A 17781-nucleotide genomic window follows, 5' to 3' on the forward strand; every position below is an offset into this window, starting at 1 on the left:
ATGCGCATCATTTTCTTCGTAAAAATTAAAGACTGCTCATCAATTATCTCGATTTTAAAATCGAACAATTCACCAGAATAGAAATTGTTGCACTGCTGTGACAATGTTGCTGTATTCTTATATATCGTAGATGTTTTAATACATAACTGATTTTTTTTTTTTTTTTTACATCTCACACTGAACACACTGAACACTAATACTCACAGGACATACAGCCCCTGTATGTGTTTAACTACATGTATACAATGTGTAAATTTCTTTCATAAATATAAAGTATAACAACGTATGTATAGGGGTAAGTAACATCTGTCTTACAATGTTTCATAAAATGTATAAAGCTTTATTTACAACAAAAGTTTATAAATACAGCTGAAAACGAATAAGAATGAAAAGCAGACCAAGACTGACAAAAACCTGTCTGGATGATGAAAGAAAGAGTATCTGTATCAAAGGGTCCCGAATGTACCTGTGACTTTCTCGATCATCATATTGTATAGAATAAAATGCCAAATAAAGTCTCAATGTGCAATACACAGTGCTGTAAATTCATAATTTTGACATCATAGCAGACATCAACCTGAGGCTGTCAGAGCACAGAGCGATACTTACAAGCAAACATGAACCAAACAGCACAAACATTCTCTGGATAAATAAAGACCCGAACACGAAGGGCGAGCCTCACGTGGTCACCGCGACAACACACTATCTCCTCGCAGAACCGCGACCTGCACAACAAACAACACAAGACAAAGAACTGACTGTGAATAACTACATAAAATAACACTGACAGCAAAGTCCTTGTCACACCATAGGTACAACTAACACAAACTACAGTATATATGATCACAATCGAGGCTCTTTGCAAAAGAAGCAGACGACTCTCTAACAGTGTCAATCCAAAGTGTCTTATTTTTAATAAGCATCTACTTTTAGTGAACGATTATGTATTCAAAATTAAGAGTGTTTTCCAACTTTTATTGAGCTACGGCACGTTTTTTTCATGTAATGCAGCATTGTAGGGAAATGAACCATAACTGCTGCATAACTACTCTTAAATTTGAGTTGGTATATATGAAACAAAGTTCCAAGCTTACTTGAGGCATGTGGAAAAAGCTCTTCGGGCATTGCGGTGCAGGAAGTGGATGGGGAAGCCTTTAAAGGTGTGCCCGTCTGGGACAGCCCTCCTGACTGCATCCTGAAATTCCTCATTTCCACATGAGACCCCAGTGCAGCGCTCCATCTCATAGGCTGACAACGCCGAGGACAGCAGGTAGGACATGTGGTCGTCCCAGACCGTAGTCAGGTTCAAGTCCTGGAGGAGAAAAATGATGCATAACCACACTAGGCACAACATCGGCTCATCTGAGATTGGGTAATAATAACTTCAATGTGTAAGTAACATTTAACATATGAGAACAAATCTCAAACATGGGATGTGTGGCTTTCGTACCTTCCTGTGCTCGGAGATCAAGTACCTCATCTCCAGCTCCAACTGATTGCTGACAGCAGCAGCATCGAGAGATGATGAGCTGAGTGGAGGAAGAGGCGGCAGCGAGATGGTCGAGCCAGAGTCACACACTGACTTCAGAGCCTCTTCACTCATTGCTTTCCACCGAGATTGATTCTGGAAGGAGGAAAATGATGCATTTCTTGCAAGTGAAACTCGAAATGACAAATTAAAAGCCATTTTGCTACCTCACAAGACATGCCCCCTCTCATAAAAAAAAGGATTTTCAAGAAACACCTACTGCTTTACCTGGAGGTCAAAGACACAAAGCTCCACAGCGTCAGAGGGCTGACAGTTGGCCAGAAAGCTCTGGTGGTTGAAGACGCAACCCACAGTGCGGTAGGGGTATGAGGGTTTAGGATGGCGGGCCAAAGGTGGGGCATCGGGGTCTATGGCTTGATGAAGGTATCTGGCCAGACATACATTTGTAACAAGAAGAATGCTCAGTTTTGTTGAAAACAGACCAACAAACTGAATGACACAAGTAAACAGATTATCAAAGGTGTTAATCTGTGGAATAATCTCGAAACGGACCTGAAAATGAGTAAATCGCTTGCTGAGTTCAAAAACAAATTCAAAAAAATAGTACAAACAACCTACATCAATCAGAGTTAAAATGATAAATTCAAAACATTAAATATAATGATAAATCAGAACTAAGTTGATAAATAGAGAAAGGTATATAAATATCCATTATGAATACAAGAGAAAATTGACACAAGAGTGTCAGGGTGTGGAAGTATATAATCCCGATACAAACCAAAAGTTGTAAAAATATCACGGTTAAGGGTAAAGTATGAGCCTTAATGGAGACTTCTTTCTTCTTACTTTTTTCTTTTCTGATTGATATAAAAATGATTTATTAGATACAATCACATAACGGGGTAGGACTAGATAAGTTTTTTACTTCTTCCTACTCCCTTGAACATAATAACTGTGTTGTATGAAGATTGATTTCTTTCTTTTTTTATCTACCTTATTTTCTGTCAAATTATTACTGTATATATGTTTTATGTTCAATAAACAAACAAACAAAAACAAAAACAAACACAGAAGATGGTGCAACTTTCAACGCGTCTTTCAAAAAAAAAATCACGATAAACACGCGCTTCTGGATATTTTCATTCATCCGGGTCACTTCTTTCTAAGGGCACCGAATCGATCAAAATTGGGCTGCTCTGTTCATTTTGGAAGACGTTTCGCCTCTCATCCGAGAATCCCAGAACAGTGTGTTCCAGTTGCAATCGATTCAATGCCCTGAGAAAGATAAAACTAGAAACACAAAATGACATTTATGACGCATAGTGGAGAGGCCTTGGAAGCAGGACTATTATGCAGAGATATTGCGTTAATATCTGCGCTTTGATCCTCTCCTCTTTCGCCTATAACTACTTCAAACAACAAAGAGTATGCAGAAAAGGGCTTAAGATTGAATGACTGCCTGTGTCTGATGTGTTGTGTTGTATTATTTTGTTATTATGACTTCAAGATGGCGCCGCGAGAGTGGCTGCCTTTACAGCAGCTCCTATACTTTTTGTTCTTCTACTTTCTTCCTTTCATAACTTTGTTGCTGTAAATTGGGAATTTCTCCATTGTGAGACAAAAAAAAATGTTTTCTTATTCTTATTCTTATTATTCTGAGTAGAAACGAACCTGTGTGCAGTCAGGCTCTCCCAGAAAGTGATACTTCCATCAGTACCTCGGGTCAGGACCCAGGTGTGGGGTATCCCCTTAGCTTTGGTGCCTACACACACATAAGCGTCAAGGCCAAAGCCCAGCAGGAGGCTGCACAACAGCGTAGAGTGGTCCTCGCAGTCCCCCTGTGGGTGACACAGATGAGTTGAAAATGCATTCCTTACATTGTCTTTTGACATCAATCTGAGGATGATTCCGCCATTAAGGTCCTAACAAAGGATTGTCTTTGGGCTGTCAAATTAAAGGAATTAACTTTGGAGATTAATGAAAAATAATAATAATAATAATAAGGCCTCCACAAGTCATCATCACCAATCAACCCTGCTAGAGTGTGTTGCTTGTGGTCAAGACTAAACCTGTAAGCAAGAAGTTTTGATATATATTTTTTTCGATGAGACTAGAAGAAATATACCTGTAAAGCGGAGTCAGTTTTGATCGTTTTGTTCAACAGTTTTGTTTTACAGGAGGATTATAATCAAGGCTCAAACAAAGTTATTGGAAGAGATTTTGAATTGAAATATACTTTCTCTTTAGTGATTTTACATTTATTCCAAGATTTTACTCAAGTAAATGCAGTACGTGTTCATCGAAAAGAGTCAATGGAGAAAAATTTGATGAATCCTATGGTTAAAAGGACACTCCTCAATTCATTTCAATATAGTTCTTTAGCACCCAGGTGCTACAAGATGGCACCAAAACCACTCAATGCAGTGTTGGGGGCAAAGTGGCCTTCTTTCCCCCTCGTGTTCATTGATTTTGGTTATCCAAATACAGGCTAGAGTCAATGAACAATATCCTTCGAAGGGTTTATTTGCAGAATATTCCGGGCACCCGCGGTTTACAGATAATGGCTGCGTTGGTAGCCATTACAGATAATGGCTACGAGTGCAGAGAAGGAAGGGATTCACCACATATTTATATCATCAAAATGGCGGTATCGAAACACAAGGCGTGACATCAGAACTTTCGTTTTTCCTAAACCCGTTTCTTAGCTTGAATCAACTGGTGCATTCCTATGTCTGTGCGTCTCTACAAGGTCTCCAGTAGAGAGTATTCCAATTTTAAGTGATGATTGCTTCAAGGATGCCAAGTTACGCCGCGGGCATGGGAAAGCTATACAGCATGACTAAATATGGACAGAATACACACTTCAACAGTCAGTGAGTTATTCAGCGCATGACAATGGTTTTGGTTCCACAGAAATTCCATGAAGAGGTGAATTCACAATTGCTGCGCCACGGATATGTGGGGGTTTTCACTGTATCAATTTGTTGTTTGATTTTCACAATTGAGGCATTAAATGTCCGCCTGCTGCATTTCAATGTGTTCAATATGCCCGGTGGCAGTGCCAGCAAGCAACTGTATTTATCCTGGAACGTGTTTTTTTTTTCCTGCAAAGAGGTGTGACGAGAGCTGACTGCGACTGCAGTATGCCGGCTGGTGCGCACGACAACTCAGAATGATAGATGTTCCCCAGTAGTGCTCATATGGACGGCAACATCCGAACAGTTTGGGGAGAGATGAGGCTAAATTAATTTTGCTTGGAATGAAAGTCATAAATCATAGCTGACAAGCGCCACTTTGTGAGAGCTGTGTTGTGTCTGTCTTGCCAGGCCCAAACAGCAGAACAGCGGGAAACATTTATCCTGTGGTGGTCTCGGGGAAAAGCCGCAAGAAAATCGATAACCGCACAAAATCTCCCTCTCGGAAATGCTATCATCAATACAATTTACTAGACTACAATCGTTGATGAAATAAAGAAAAAAAAAGAGTTTATCATTTTATTCCTGGTGTGTGACATAATTCGGTACTCTTGAGCAATACTTCATTATTTTATGCACTGGCATCTAGTATTTTGCAATTATGTGTACTATGAGAGAGAATAGATTAATTATATATGATAAGATTTTTTTTTTGACAGAACTGTATGCACTGCAGTTGTACACCAATATGGAACCATTTTAAATCAATTCCACCTTGTCAGTGTCAATCGGTCACTTACTGTACACTTCCTAGCAAAGACGTATCTTTGCAAAGGATTTGGCGTTAAATATCACCAGATTGTACAAATAAAAGAAATGTTCTATCCATCCATGATCTGAACCGCTTTATCCTCACGAGGGTCACGATTGATTGATTGATTTCATTTTTATTGAAGCAATAAACGTCAACATTACCTTTCCTCGACACAGGAAAGCCAATAATGTGCACCACTGCTCATGCTTCTCTCCTCCTCCCACCATTGGGGCCTTCTCATGTGCCAGGAGGCTAACAAAGCGGGCCGCCCGCCGAGGACTCTCGAGCAGCCGGCCGGCCCGGAGGATATGCACATAGGAGCACACCGGTCTGTTGATGCCATTTTCATCCTGCAGATTACACAGAATTCCAGCCAAGCAGTGACACAATCTCCCTGCAAATGTTACCAACCTTTGTTTTTTTTAATTCTTCAAGTGTAAACATGATCAAACCTGTGCAAAGATTTTGACCATTTTGGACTGATTTGATGTTCGGATCTCAAGAAACTCCCTCCACCACTGTTTGGCATAAACGAGGAAGATTCTCTCCTTTTCCGCTGTCCTCTGCCTTTCTAGTGATTGCTGAATAACAAACATAAGATGTCATTGATTTGCTCAGACAGACTTACAGTAACGATATCTGTATTGAGAGATCATTAAACACATGAACACCTGAATAGGAAAAATGCAGAATTGAAATCAGTGTCGGGGCAATTTACCTGTGTGCTGATGATGTCAGCGCTCAGTGTGTCTGTGAGAGGAGGGTAGAGCTCAAGACTGATTGTCAAAAGACCAGCTGGCAACTTGCTTTCACTTCCTGGTGACACAACATAACTTCGGTATTTCATATAAGGCCAAAAGATATATTTTTACAGCGGTTATAGTTTGCAGTGGCAATGAAATGTACGACATCGTACTGAGGGTTGATTACAATGCAAAGCTGACAAAATGTGTTTCTAAATATTCTAGAAAAAGAAAAGCAAAGTCTAACTTGAAAATAAAAACGATGGATTCATGACTAAACTGTGATGTTTACTTAAATTTAATGCAAGCCATTTTCAGACCCTTCTTTACCGTTCCACGTGAAAAAAATATTTAAAAATACATAAAAGACATACCTGGGATTCAATGACGGGATTTTTAAAAAACGTGGAAAAAAAGCCCCCCTCATCCCTGGTACTAGTTAAACACTAAAAAGAACATACCGTATATTTCTGTCGCATGTGCCTGTAACTTGGAAGGATAAATAGTTGGGTTTCCCACCAACACCCAGGCTAGCGCTCTCCTAACTAGCCTTGTACTGATGAAGCATGCTCAGGTAAGAGATCAAAATCTTCTAAGACAACCCAAACAGTCCAGTCGTAATCGATTCAATGTCCTGAGAATATTAGCCTGATGCTTGAAAATACTTTTAAAAGAAAAAAACCAAAACAAAACATCAGACCAATTGTTCTCTCACCCACTCCCATCAGTTCCACAGCCAAGCATGTCTTCCCACTAGGTGAACTAAGGACTGTCCTCCAGTCCAGGAAGTAGGATGAGACCAGAGCTGTCTCACCGGCGGTGTCAGTCTTGATCAGCACTAAGTGAACCGGATCACATATGGATAGCATATTGGTTGCATCTGCCATCTTGCCTCCTTCTCCTGCAGAGCCAAAAGAAATGTTGTCACTCTTACAGCATTCATTGGAGGATTTGAAGTCCTATCGAGAACATGATGGACCCCAACATGTAATAACAGCACGGTTGCAGTCATCATTTGCATTTCCATCTACCTGTGCCATCTATATGGATTTGGAAGAGGAAGCCCTCCTGCAGGTCAGGGTCACAGGCACAGGGCACTGGCTTTGAGTGAAACCTCTGATTTCGGAAGTGCAGGAATAACTTGAACGTGGAGCACACCTGACCAGGTAAAGGTTCTGGCTCCTGCAGATGCTCCAAGAAGGCCTTACCACCAAGCACTTGCAAATACAGGTGACGTCTGGATGGGTCGATATTGGCTACAATGTCAAAAACATAGCTTCAGTATTTAATACGTAATCAGCTATGAAACTGATTTTCACTTGTTTGATAATATTTTGTACTTTTTGTCGGCCGAATGTTTTCTTCGTTTGTCAAGTGAGGGATGGATTTTGGAGGCGATCCGGTTTCCATATGTGTAGGTGCTACCTAGCGAAGCAAAATGTGAGAAAAGAAAATGAAAATTTCGACATCTAAGTGTAATGACACCGTCTCTCAACAGTAAATTAATAGAATAAAGAGACAAAACAGATATTACAGAAAGAATGTGGAGCCACCTGCAGAAGGGGTAGGTCCTTCATCACGTCGTCGATGATACCTCTGCGCTGCAATGCATGGAGGAAGTCTGCCTCAGATAACATTTGATGAGCTGTACCTTGATCATCCCTCAAAGTCTCAGACAACACCTCTCGGATCTTCCCGTGAATATCCATCTAACAGAAAAGTAAAAAGGTCATGTTGCATATTCACTTCAACATAAAAGTCACAAACAACTGTTCCCGTAAATATGGACCTCTACAAAAATACAATTGGGAAATTATTGAACATGACTAATATCCAAAACTATGTGGGGCAGATTACACATTGCATGCAGTAATTTATTACATTGTGTCTAGTGCAGGGGTCACCAATGTGGTGCCTGAACCACCAGGCAGACCCCAAAGACCACATAAGCAGCCTTCAAGCCTGTTTTAACAATTACTCATCACCTGTCTAAGTCATCATTTTAACACTGGCAGAGATTTGTAAAAATAAAGTGTGACATACTGATATTTATCTCCTAATTATTAGGACAAACCATTAACATGACCATTGTGCTCACAAAAAATAATATAATTGTTAAGAATAACATATAATAATAACATGTGACTAAAACTAATTTGAGCAAATTTCAGAAGTATGTTTCAAACTGGTAGCGCTTCACACTCATCAGCAGCCAGAAGTATCTCTCAGTTTCGAAAAGAATGCGCATGTTTCGCTGTTTTTTTTTTCTTGTTTGGGATTCATTATAATTTCGGAACGATGCCCATGCGAGTAGATGCTGATGGGACAAGCCGAAAAGTGTCTGACATTACTTTAACTCTAAATAGTGTAGTACACTTTCCACAATCACTTGACGCAACCGATTGGGTAAAATATTAAATAAAGGGCTCTTAATTATTTGCTTTGGATGACGCGGTTTTGAAACTTCTACAGTTTTTGTGTGCGTTAAAGCTAAATTGCGCAGACGCAGAGCGCTTGTCATTTCAAGTGTTCATTACGAGTAGTTAGGGTCTTCACCTTCATCAGATGGTTGTGAATAATTTGCTTTAGCTCGGAGACCTTCTCCGGACGAAAAGCCATTACAACAGCTGGGCTCCGGGCAACTTTAAATTCGTTAACCGCGGTCCAGTTGTGAGTAAAAAGTGGATTTTCTGCTTGACAACGATTGGGATCGATGTAAACAACACGCACAACAACTGTTCCGTCTGCAGCGGCAAGCAAGCGGGAAAGGGTCTTTACATATGCCTGATGACGCCCAGGCAGGCGATTAATGTTTTACATTTTTTTTTAACGTGACCATGAAGCCAACAACAAATGCATGTTAATGCACTGTTATTCAAAATATCTTTAATGTAAATGTATTAAAAAGAACAAATTATTCGAGGTACGGGTAGGTTGTCTGTTACGTCTTAGTCTGCGACGTGAGTTTAAAAAAGACCCTGAAGAGGCAGCTAAAAATCATAGATGTATTTGTACACACCGCCTTGACCGTGGAATCCAAATTCCACGCCACCGCCATTTTGAATGTGGCAAAGTGGACTCCACTTCGTGTAACAATGAAGGAAGATACTTTCATTCCGTTGATGCTTGATATACCAACCGTTTTACAGTCAAAGCCAAATTTCAGATCGAAATAAAACTCGCTTCTGATTATATTAGGCCATAATTGTAACAATATTTTGCAAACAGAATCTGCTGATTTTGTTTATATGATGCCCCACTCATAATCCATCAGTACTGTGGGTTAGTTGTTTTCTACTTCGTTAACTGAAATCATCCAATAGGTTTAACAAAGATGGAGGGGGGAAATTGTCAGAAGAGAAGGCTTTTTTCTGCATGTCTGTCTCCAGTGATAGCTACTAGAGTCAAATTGACATACAAATAAATCAGTGAACATCAAAACGATTTATCAGAATCCAATACTGTTAATCTAAATGGTAGAAAACCCACTTGTCATCGAGATGAGTACAGGTTTTATATCAATACTTCAATATTTATCATCAAAGTGACCGTGTTTCATACTTAAATAATAATCAAGCGATTCAAACTTTCTTTATGCTCTTTTTTTCATTTTTTTGGTTTAAAAGCCCCCCCCCCCCCCGGCTTCTGTTTTGTTTTTTTGTTACCCTGTATTAATAATTTTGCAATACCTGTATATGGGTGTAGGTACCAGACTGTTCATCGGATGATTTCAAATTAAATTGTGGAGAGAGGTAAACAAAATACCAGAAGATGGCAGTACTGCGCTCATTTATGCTTGCGGGCCTCCCATATTATTAGAAGAAGAAATTGACTTTTGTTGACGGATGTTGAGTCTATGTGGTAGTCAAGGCTAGTATTTTGTTTGTTTTTTCATTTTACAATCAGATTTATTGATATGTTTACGGACGAAGCACAAGTGTCAGTGAGTATCCAGTCATCCTGGAGAAAATCTCAGCAGTCGTCGCAGGAGTCGGTACGTTTAAGCAACGCCGTTGGATTTGAGTACATAAAGAAGTCAAGATTTGTATGCACAGTCAAGCACCAGTTATCTTGGAAAGTGGATGGGCACGGACGTCATAGTGAGAGATGCCAACACACAGTGTGAATCAACACAAAGAAATATACTTTGTAAGGACGACATTTCACCCAAACAACTCAGTTATTGGGTGTCATTTGTGTGCAATCGAAGGAAAATCAAAACAATATGCCCCATTGGAAATAATATGAATCCAATTAATCTGTTCGAGATACTCATACATTCTAATTTGTAAAAATAGAGAATAATTGTAGTTTAACATGCAGAAAATTATATGAAGTTCTATAAATCGCTACATAATTAAACATCACTTTTACCTTTTATAGAAAGTAACATGGACAATTATGGCAATATAGATAATCTCTGTGCAATTTAGTTTCTTAGCACCCTGTATTGGTAAAAACTTTATAGTCCAGCTCAGCAGTGAATGTTGTAGTTCAGTAAGTGATTGGCCGTATGCCCATAGTTCAAAAGCCGCTTTTCACCACTGTCGTCGCCCCTCCATTTTATCATGTCCTCAGAAGCATGAAACATCACATGGAAGTCTCCTGGTGACGCATGAAAGACAGTAAAGAGGGTGAGGTGAAGAGGATATTGTTCAGAAAAGGAACCTGCCAATGTTTGTACTTTCCTATGCATTCTTTCTTGAATGTTATGCTGTTCCTCATTTTCTTCATAAGTGGACTGGCACTTGGAGCTTTCCTTTGCTCGTGGTGGCTTGTTAGACAGTGGTACTCAATAAAAAAGAACAAGAACTTTCAAAATGCTTCAGACGATCGCGCTGGGTGACGCTCAGTTTCACTCACTCATAAGAGCAATTGCTGCACCTCGTCAGACAACAATGTCAGACCATACCCAATTCAGATGACCTTAATAGAAATGCAGACAGAGGCAACAGAGACACATAAAGAGCATGACTTATTAGTCAACAAAAGGAACATAGCTAATATGTCCATGATGCAATGTAGCAGGATGACACATTCACAAGCTCGAAAAGAAAATGCTTAATAAAGTAGTGCATGTTCATGAAATGCTTTGTGTGAACACTCAATTTCAGAAAGTGAGGGGTTGAGTCACTCGGTCAGACAGAGAAGTTTGGTATCAATCATTTTCAAACCAACGGAAACGTAAGATAAGATAAGAAAACCTTTATTAGTCTCGCAATGGAGAAATTCCCAATTCACAGCAGCAAAGTTATCAAAGGAAGAAGTGGAACAACAAAATATAGGAGCTGCTGGAAAGGCAGCCACTCTCGCGGCGCCATTTTGAAGTCAAAATAACAAAAATAACACAACACAACACATAGGACACAGACAGTCGTGCAATCTTCACCACTTTTCTGCATACATTTTGTTGTCTGAAGCAGTTATAGATGAAAGAGGAGAGGATCAAAGTGTCCTTTCACCAGTGGATCAGAGACGTCATGCTGAAAATGTGCACACGTCTGCTACAAGCTGAGTTTTGAAAGCAAACACGAAGCTGTAGCGTCCATTGACGAAAAGAGATTCGTTCACTTCTCCTGTCCCACGTAATCCGCTTCAAACTCCAAGCCGCGACTCCCAGTTCCAAATCCGCATCGGCGCTCCGCGCTAGTGGATGTACAAACACCAGGACAAAATTCCATTTGTCTTGAATCACCCTCACCAGCTGCAAATCCTTCCTAGCGTGATCCCTCTGCCTCGCCGGTTTAAGCAACTTCTTTTTGCCTTCCACTTGGACATCTAAATAAATGAAACAAAATCTTCAGTGTTTTATTTTTAACTCAAATCGAACAAAACTATAGTCATCAGATGTCGCACCATTGTAATGCTCATTCAAGGACAAACAAAAGGAAACTCATTGAATGTGTCTACCAGCCAGGCATCTATCCATTCTCCATACCTCTACAAAGCATTTCTTTCATTTTCTCCCTGTGTGTGCTTGTGTATATGTGCACGTCTCAGAGAGGCTGCCAGACCAGAGCCATTCACAGTACTGAAACAGGAGTACAGACCCGTTCCAGCGTCGTCAGCAGTACTCAAACAGAACTCCAAGATCATGTAACGACACAGTTCCTCCAAGACCCCCACAATATGCTCCATTTGCCCGGCTTGAACGACTTCCTACGTCAAATTGAGGCCCCGGTTATCCATGAGTTGGTCAGAAATGCCAAGAGTCATGCTTTTGATGGCTTTCAGGTGAACTGGGAAGAACACAATCAAATGGTAAGCAGTAAACTGATGAATCATCAAATATAAAACACATCAATATTTGACCTTGCCTTTATTGCTTGCTTCTGGCATTTTGATAGGTTTTGTGCCTTCACCAACTTCAACATCCCAGGGCCCTAGAGCAAGATCTTCATGTCACGAGCGTGTCCTGGAGTTGTACTGGTGCAGTCATAGCCTGTGCTTATGGCCGGTATGTTGCATCCCATTATATTATTAGGAATCACTCAAAGCTCAACGTCCCCTACTGTTCTGCGAAACACAAACCTGTTTGAACAAGCTCTCCTGCAGTGAGTGAGCTTCCATCAAGCATGTCTAATTCACTCGCTGAGGAAGGCAATTTGCCTGTGTGATTGGCAGGATGGCAGAAGGCTATTGGAGCAATGATAAGTCATATATTTGCACATGGAACATAGATCATGGAGGTCTGAACCCCAAACAAGCTGATCTGGTCATCGATGTTCCTACTCCAGTGACAGCTCTGTGTTGTCACCCCAAGCACCCCGCTCTAATGACAGGTATATGACCCGGACTGTTCTTTTTTGCGACATGTTACATTATCATGATTTGACAGACATGTCATTCGCTTGTCTGTGATGCTGTGGCTGCAGGTGGTTTATACAGTGGGGAAGTGATCGTCTGGGACACCAGCCAGTCAACAGATCCAGTAGTGGCCCAAACTGGCATGTCTGCAGATAGCCACAGAGAGCCCGTTTGTCAGGTGAGAGAGACCACAGGACTTACAAACCGACTAGTGATGTTAGCTTTTTCCCTTTTGTAGCGTGATAAAGGGGTGGAAAGCGGAAGTGGCGCAAAGTGTACGTTTCATTAAACATTTCAATAATCAATTCCTATGAGATTCCATTTTTACCAGTTTATTCATGCACACACTACAGGGAAGTCAAGCCCCGGTTTTCATGGGGGGCAATGTGCCAGACCCATCAGCCATGGGTGAAAAGCCGCAATATAGAAAGATCAGATAAAAACCTTTGGAATGCTGTTGTTTCAACCTTCCCACGTTTAAACCTATTAAAGTACACCTAAAGTTATTGAAACACACTTTTTAAAGCATTCCTTTGCACCTGTTCTCCCTCTCACGCTGTCGACAAATGGGGAGACTATCGTACAGCTTCACTTTGAAGATCCGAATATAAGATTCTCAGGTTTGCACTGTTAATTCCAAATTAACTCATTCACTCCCAAAGACGTTTTTAAACGTCTTTTCAGACTTGGTCCAGAATTGGCTGGTACTGAATGAGTTTTAAGAGGTACAACATGCTTGTATCAAGCGTTTATTTCTTACTATCTGTTGCAGTTTACTATGAAACTGACACATGAAGCAAAAGACAATTGAACGGTCTATAGTTCAACACCAAACAGCTGGACTAAACCATATCATTTTGCTGAATGAAAGTCCACTAGATTAATGTGATAGGCCATCGGCAGGCATAGATAGAAGTAAAGGTAATTCTAAATCTTTGAACAACTGCCACATTGACACACACGGAGCAGCAACACATACAAAAAAAGTCCATACAAATTACTCGCAGGCATACAGCCTCTGCTCCACAAGTTTCAAATATTACTGCTGCTTCATAGGTGAACTTGTCTGCCTTATCTTCTTGCCCGTAATTACCCTCTATCTTCATCCAGCAGACGTCAGTGCTCCACTGGAAATGCACAACTCCTAATTCTGACCTGCCTGTACCCAGTACTATAAAAATCCATTGAAAAAAAAACATTTAAAAATCTACTATACAGCAGGGGTTCAATTTATTTCATTTTATTTTCCGAGAATTTTCCAATCTCACCATTGTGTAACATTTAAGAACGTTCAACTGGTTGAATCATTTTCTCTTGAAAAGGTTTGTTTAGAAACTGTGGCATACATACAGTACTTTGCATGAGTCATGACTTTTGGTTATTGAACAAAGGGCTCAAACAAAACTATTGCACCGAGTACACAAACCATCATTCACCCTGACTGGTCTGTCACATGGTTAATCGAAGGGAATGGAATGGCTGCTCACCACCATCGACAACATACAATTTTATGTGCCTGAAATTAGCTTTGTTGCAAAGTTAGATGTAATGTATTCGTTTGGGCTTCATTGGAGTTTTTTTTTATATTTCTTATTGGCGCAATCTCATTAAAATGTGTGTAAAAGACCAGAAGAACACAGGATTCATATTACCTGTAACCGAGAAGATCTAGTCCAACTATGGTACTTTATTATTGCTGGATAGGAGAATGATAAGGACATCATAACATGGCTGTGTGTTTGTATGTACACGTTCCCATAGGTTACCTGGGTGCCCCTGCAGAATAAAGGAGAGTTTGGTGTTCTGAGTGCATGCTCTGGAGGGAGGATTCTGCTATGGACAGTGAGCACGGAGCAAGGAAAATGTGTCCTGAAAGTGGCCTTTGCCCTCGTGCAACAGCAAGTTCTTTCCAAGAGCACCAGCTTCAAGGTAAGGCTCACTGTTCCAAGACAGAAGAACACTGACAGTTATTTCAAAGCAACTACCAAAAGGTTCATTGCCTGACAACGAGATACTACTTACAGTGAAACTCCTCTACAACGAAATCATGTTTGCAGCAAGAAGTTTTTCACAACAGGGGGGTTTTCACTATAGCAAATTTGATCTCAGATGTAAACACACACACACGCGCACACACACACACAAACGAATGTGTGCACGCATATACAAACGTATGTGTACTCTATTTTTATTCCAATAGTGCATAAGTATGAGCAAACACTAATTTGACACTTCATATAGTTTGTGTAGAAAGAAAAAAAGGGAAAGAAATTGTGAAATTTACCATCAGCATTCACTTTCACTTATATCAATTTCTTGGATAATGTCTTTTATTTTGTTTCCTCCGTCTTTCATTTTGATCACTTTTACTCTCTCTTCCAGCGTCAGAGCTCTTCTTGTCTTAGCTGCTTGACATCCAAAGGTCCGTTTTGTAGCAATTTTAGCAATGCAACGTTCTTGCTGCGTCTGAAACTAACAATAACAAATACTTCCTGGACTACTGCGCATGTGTAAACCAGTGTGGTGGTTGCCGTTTCCGAACGAAGCAGTAGAGGTCGGTGTTGGATTAGACTTCATTGTAGTGAATCTCATCGCGAGGCAAGAGCAGAGAAAAATATTTCGTATAACGCAACAGGGTTTTGTTTTCATTGTATGGGGGGCAGGAAAGTGGGAATGGTGTTAATGCATTAATATTTTTTCACACTAGGGGGGATTTTTGCCCATGTGGGTTTCGTTGTAGAGGAGTTTCACTGTACTTCTTATTACTTATATCATCCCCCGCCCCCCACCCCCAGTCCGGTTTTGTCTTTAATGGGTCAATAGCAGTTCTTGTTTTTTTTTAAATGATCTGTTCAATAAACAGACATCATGTGTGTTGTACGGTATTGTAATTTGTTTTTAGGGTCAAGGCACCAGCCCTGTGGGTGTCACCTCCTTGGATCTGTCTCCATGGGACCCAGACACATTTTTAGTAGGCTCCGAGGGTGGCCTACTACTGAGATGCTCCCTCTCCTCACAGACACCAGCAGCGGTCCCGTCTGAATGTCTCAGCGTGCCACTGAGAGCCCCAGCCGTCTTCTCTTTTCGGCCTGGCAGCGGCCCTGTCCACTCCATACACTGCTCACCTTTTCACAGGTACAGGTTTAAGGTCGTATCAGTGACTAAATCAATGTCTAAATATAACCGGTGAGTCATGTGTGACCGATGTGTTTTCTTTAGGAACCTGTTTTTGAGTGCAGGAACTGATGGTCTGGCTCACCTCCATTCTCTGCTGCAGACCAACCCACTGCGCTCAATACGAGTGTCAGACACTTATGTTTTTAAAGTGCAGTGGTCTCCAACCAGGCCGCTGCTTTTTGCTGCAGCCACTGGACAAGGTACAGTATCACAAGTATTGGAAATCTCACGGTGATCATTAATAATTAGTTTTAAATAAAAGGCTACTCTAATGCAGTAGGTTAACACAAACACACACACACACAAAAACATTCACACATTTACAGCACATCACTCCTATAGGCTATTTAGAGTCTTCAATCAACCAATTCTAAGTGGACTGATGTACCAGTGATACCTGATTGCCTGATATTGATGAGTATAACTTAAATCTATTCATTACTTATTTCTTCAATGTGCAGTGCAGTGGCCTTCGATTCCCTTTCAGAATGAATATTTTCTATCTCATGTTATAAAATACTCTCTCACATGATGGCCATGGCATATGACATTTTTTCAAATCTGCACATGCAAAATTGTTGTTTTTTTTCTAAGAAATTCAGTAAACAGCACTGAGGGTTTAGCGGAGCAAAATTTTACATTCAAAATTTCAAATTCAGAGGAATTTTACCCGAGGTGAATCTAGTCATTGTCAGCATTCTGAAAATATTTACATTTGCTGAGAAAAGTCAAGTCAACAGTATTTATAGAGCACTTTCAAACAGCCATCGCTGCATAAAAGGATGAAACGATTACTTGGCCAAGCGCGTACTCATTTGTGTTACGCCCTCTAAAGGCACTCTTTTTTTCCACCAGGTGAGGTGCAAATATTCGATCTGAGTCGCAGGTCCCTGAGACCAGCAGCCACGATTGACCCAGGAGGCGTTGGCCACGCCGCAACCTGTTTGGCCTTCAACTGTCAAAACTCCGGCCTCCTTGCAGTGGGAAAAACCAATGGAACAGTTGGTGTTTGGAAGCTCAGCACTGATTTAACAGAACAGATCCCCACAGAGAGCCATCTTCTGGAGCAAATAGCCAATCAAGTAGCAGAATGACACTGACACTAACTTTACTTACATTTTCGTCCATTTTTCCTTTCTCCATTTTCCTTTTCAAATTGTGATGTTATATTTAAAAGTAAATGTAATTTATGATGATTGGCTGGCAACCAGTTCAGGGTGTACCCCGCCTACTGCCCGAAGACAGATGTGATCGGCTCCTGTACGCCCCACAGCCCTTTTGAGGGTAAAGCGGATCGCAAAATGGATGGATGGATAAAATGAAACTGTTTTGGACTTAAATCTTTTTTTTCTCCTTTTTCTCATTTTATTTTTTATATTGTTTGCTGGGCTTGTTCGAATCTTGGTAGTTGCTATGATTGAACAGGATAGAATAGCAAAAAAAATTGTCAAGTCAGATTCCTTACAGGTTTATGGACGTTTATAAAACTGAATGTTTACATTTCATCTGTCGTGGTGGAATTGCAATACTGTAATGACATCACCTTATATGATTAAAAGTGCAGCTAATTTGTGTGACTTGATTATTGTTTTGTTTTTTTTAATATGTAAAAAACAATTCCCCCAGATGTTTGTTGTATTGTAGCCAGGAGGCATGATAACCATTCGGAATTTTGCCAGTTTTCGTATGGATATATATTTTTTCCTGAACAATTTACTAGAAGTCCTCCCGCAAGCACATCAGATAACAGCATATGAAACTATGGTGCTTAATCCGGGCCAGGACTTCAAGAAATGCTGAATCCCTTCCTGGAATCCAAGAGGAGAACATTGCCAG

General features: G+C 40.5%; 2 protein-coding genes across 5 annotated transcripts; one reads left to right on the plus strand and one right to left on the minus strand.

Moving 5' to 3' along the window:
- Positions 1 to 319: 319 nt before the first annotated feature.
- Positions 320 to 8711, minus strand: cep76 (centrosomal protein 76). Of its 2 annotated transcripts, none has more exons than XM_086114537.1 (13): positions 8518 to 8711; positions 7515 to 7670; positions 7302 to 7386; positions 6993 to 7217; positions 6677 to 6862; positions 5937 to 6034; positions 5671 to 5799; positions 5380 to 5568; positions 3161 to 3327; positions 1757 to 1916; positions 1451 to 1624; positions 1095 to 1312; positions 320 to 725 (listed from the first exon to the last, which is right to left on the minus strand). In XM_086114537.1, the coding sequence occupies exons 1-13, from the start codon at positions 8578 to 8580 to the stop codon at positions 587 to 589; spliced, it is 1989 nt and encodes a 662-aa protein (XP_085970663.1). In that variant the 5' UTR covers positions 8581 to 8711; the 3' UTR covers positions 320 to 586. The 2 variants fall into 2 exon arrangements, with proteins under 2 accessions (XP_085970663.1, XP_085970662.1); XM_086114536.1 differs by having other exon boundaries at positions 8499 to 8624.
- A 1088-nt stretch (positions 8712 to 9799) lies between these two features.
- dync2i2 (dynein 2 intermediate chain 2) lies at positions 9800 to 17515 on the plus strand. Of its 3 annotated transcripts, none has more exons than XM_086113463.1 (9): positions 9800 to 9955; positions 11962 to 12222; positions 12309 to 12418; positions 12586 to 12743; positions 12837 to 12946; positions 14530 to 14697; positions 15671 to 15903; positions 15988 to 16145; positions 16801 to 17515. In XM_086113463.1, exons 1-9 carry the CDS (start codon positions 9878 to 9880, stop codon positions 17037 to 17039), a joined length of 1515 nt encoding a protein of 504 aa, XP_085969589.1. In that variant the 5' UTR covers positions 9800 to 9877; the 3' UTR covers positions 17040 to 17515. The 3 variants fall into 3 exon arrangements, with proteins under 3 accessions (XP_085969589.1, XP_085969591.1, XP_085969590.1); XM_086113465.1 differs by having other exon boundaries at positions 15788 to 15903; XM_086113464.1 differs by having other exon boundaries at positions 9815 to 10110.
- Positions 17516 to 17781: the final 266 nt, after the last annotated feature.

This window comes from Hippocampus guttulatus, chromosome 6 (assembly GCF_054856545.1).
Source record: "Hippocampus guttulatus isolate MCC_2025c chromosome 6, RoL_Hgut_1.0, whole genome shotgun sequence".
In the NCBI taxonomy this organism is placed as follows: Eukaryota; Metazoa; Chordata; class Actinopteri; order Syngnathiformes; family Syngnathidae; genus Hippocampus; species Hippocampus guttulatus.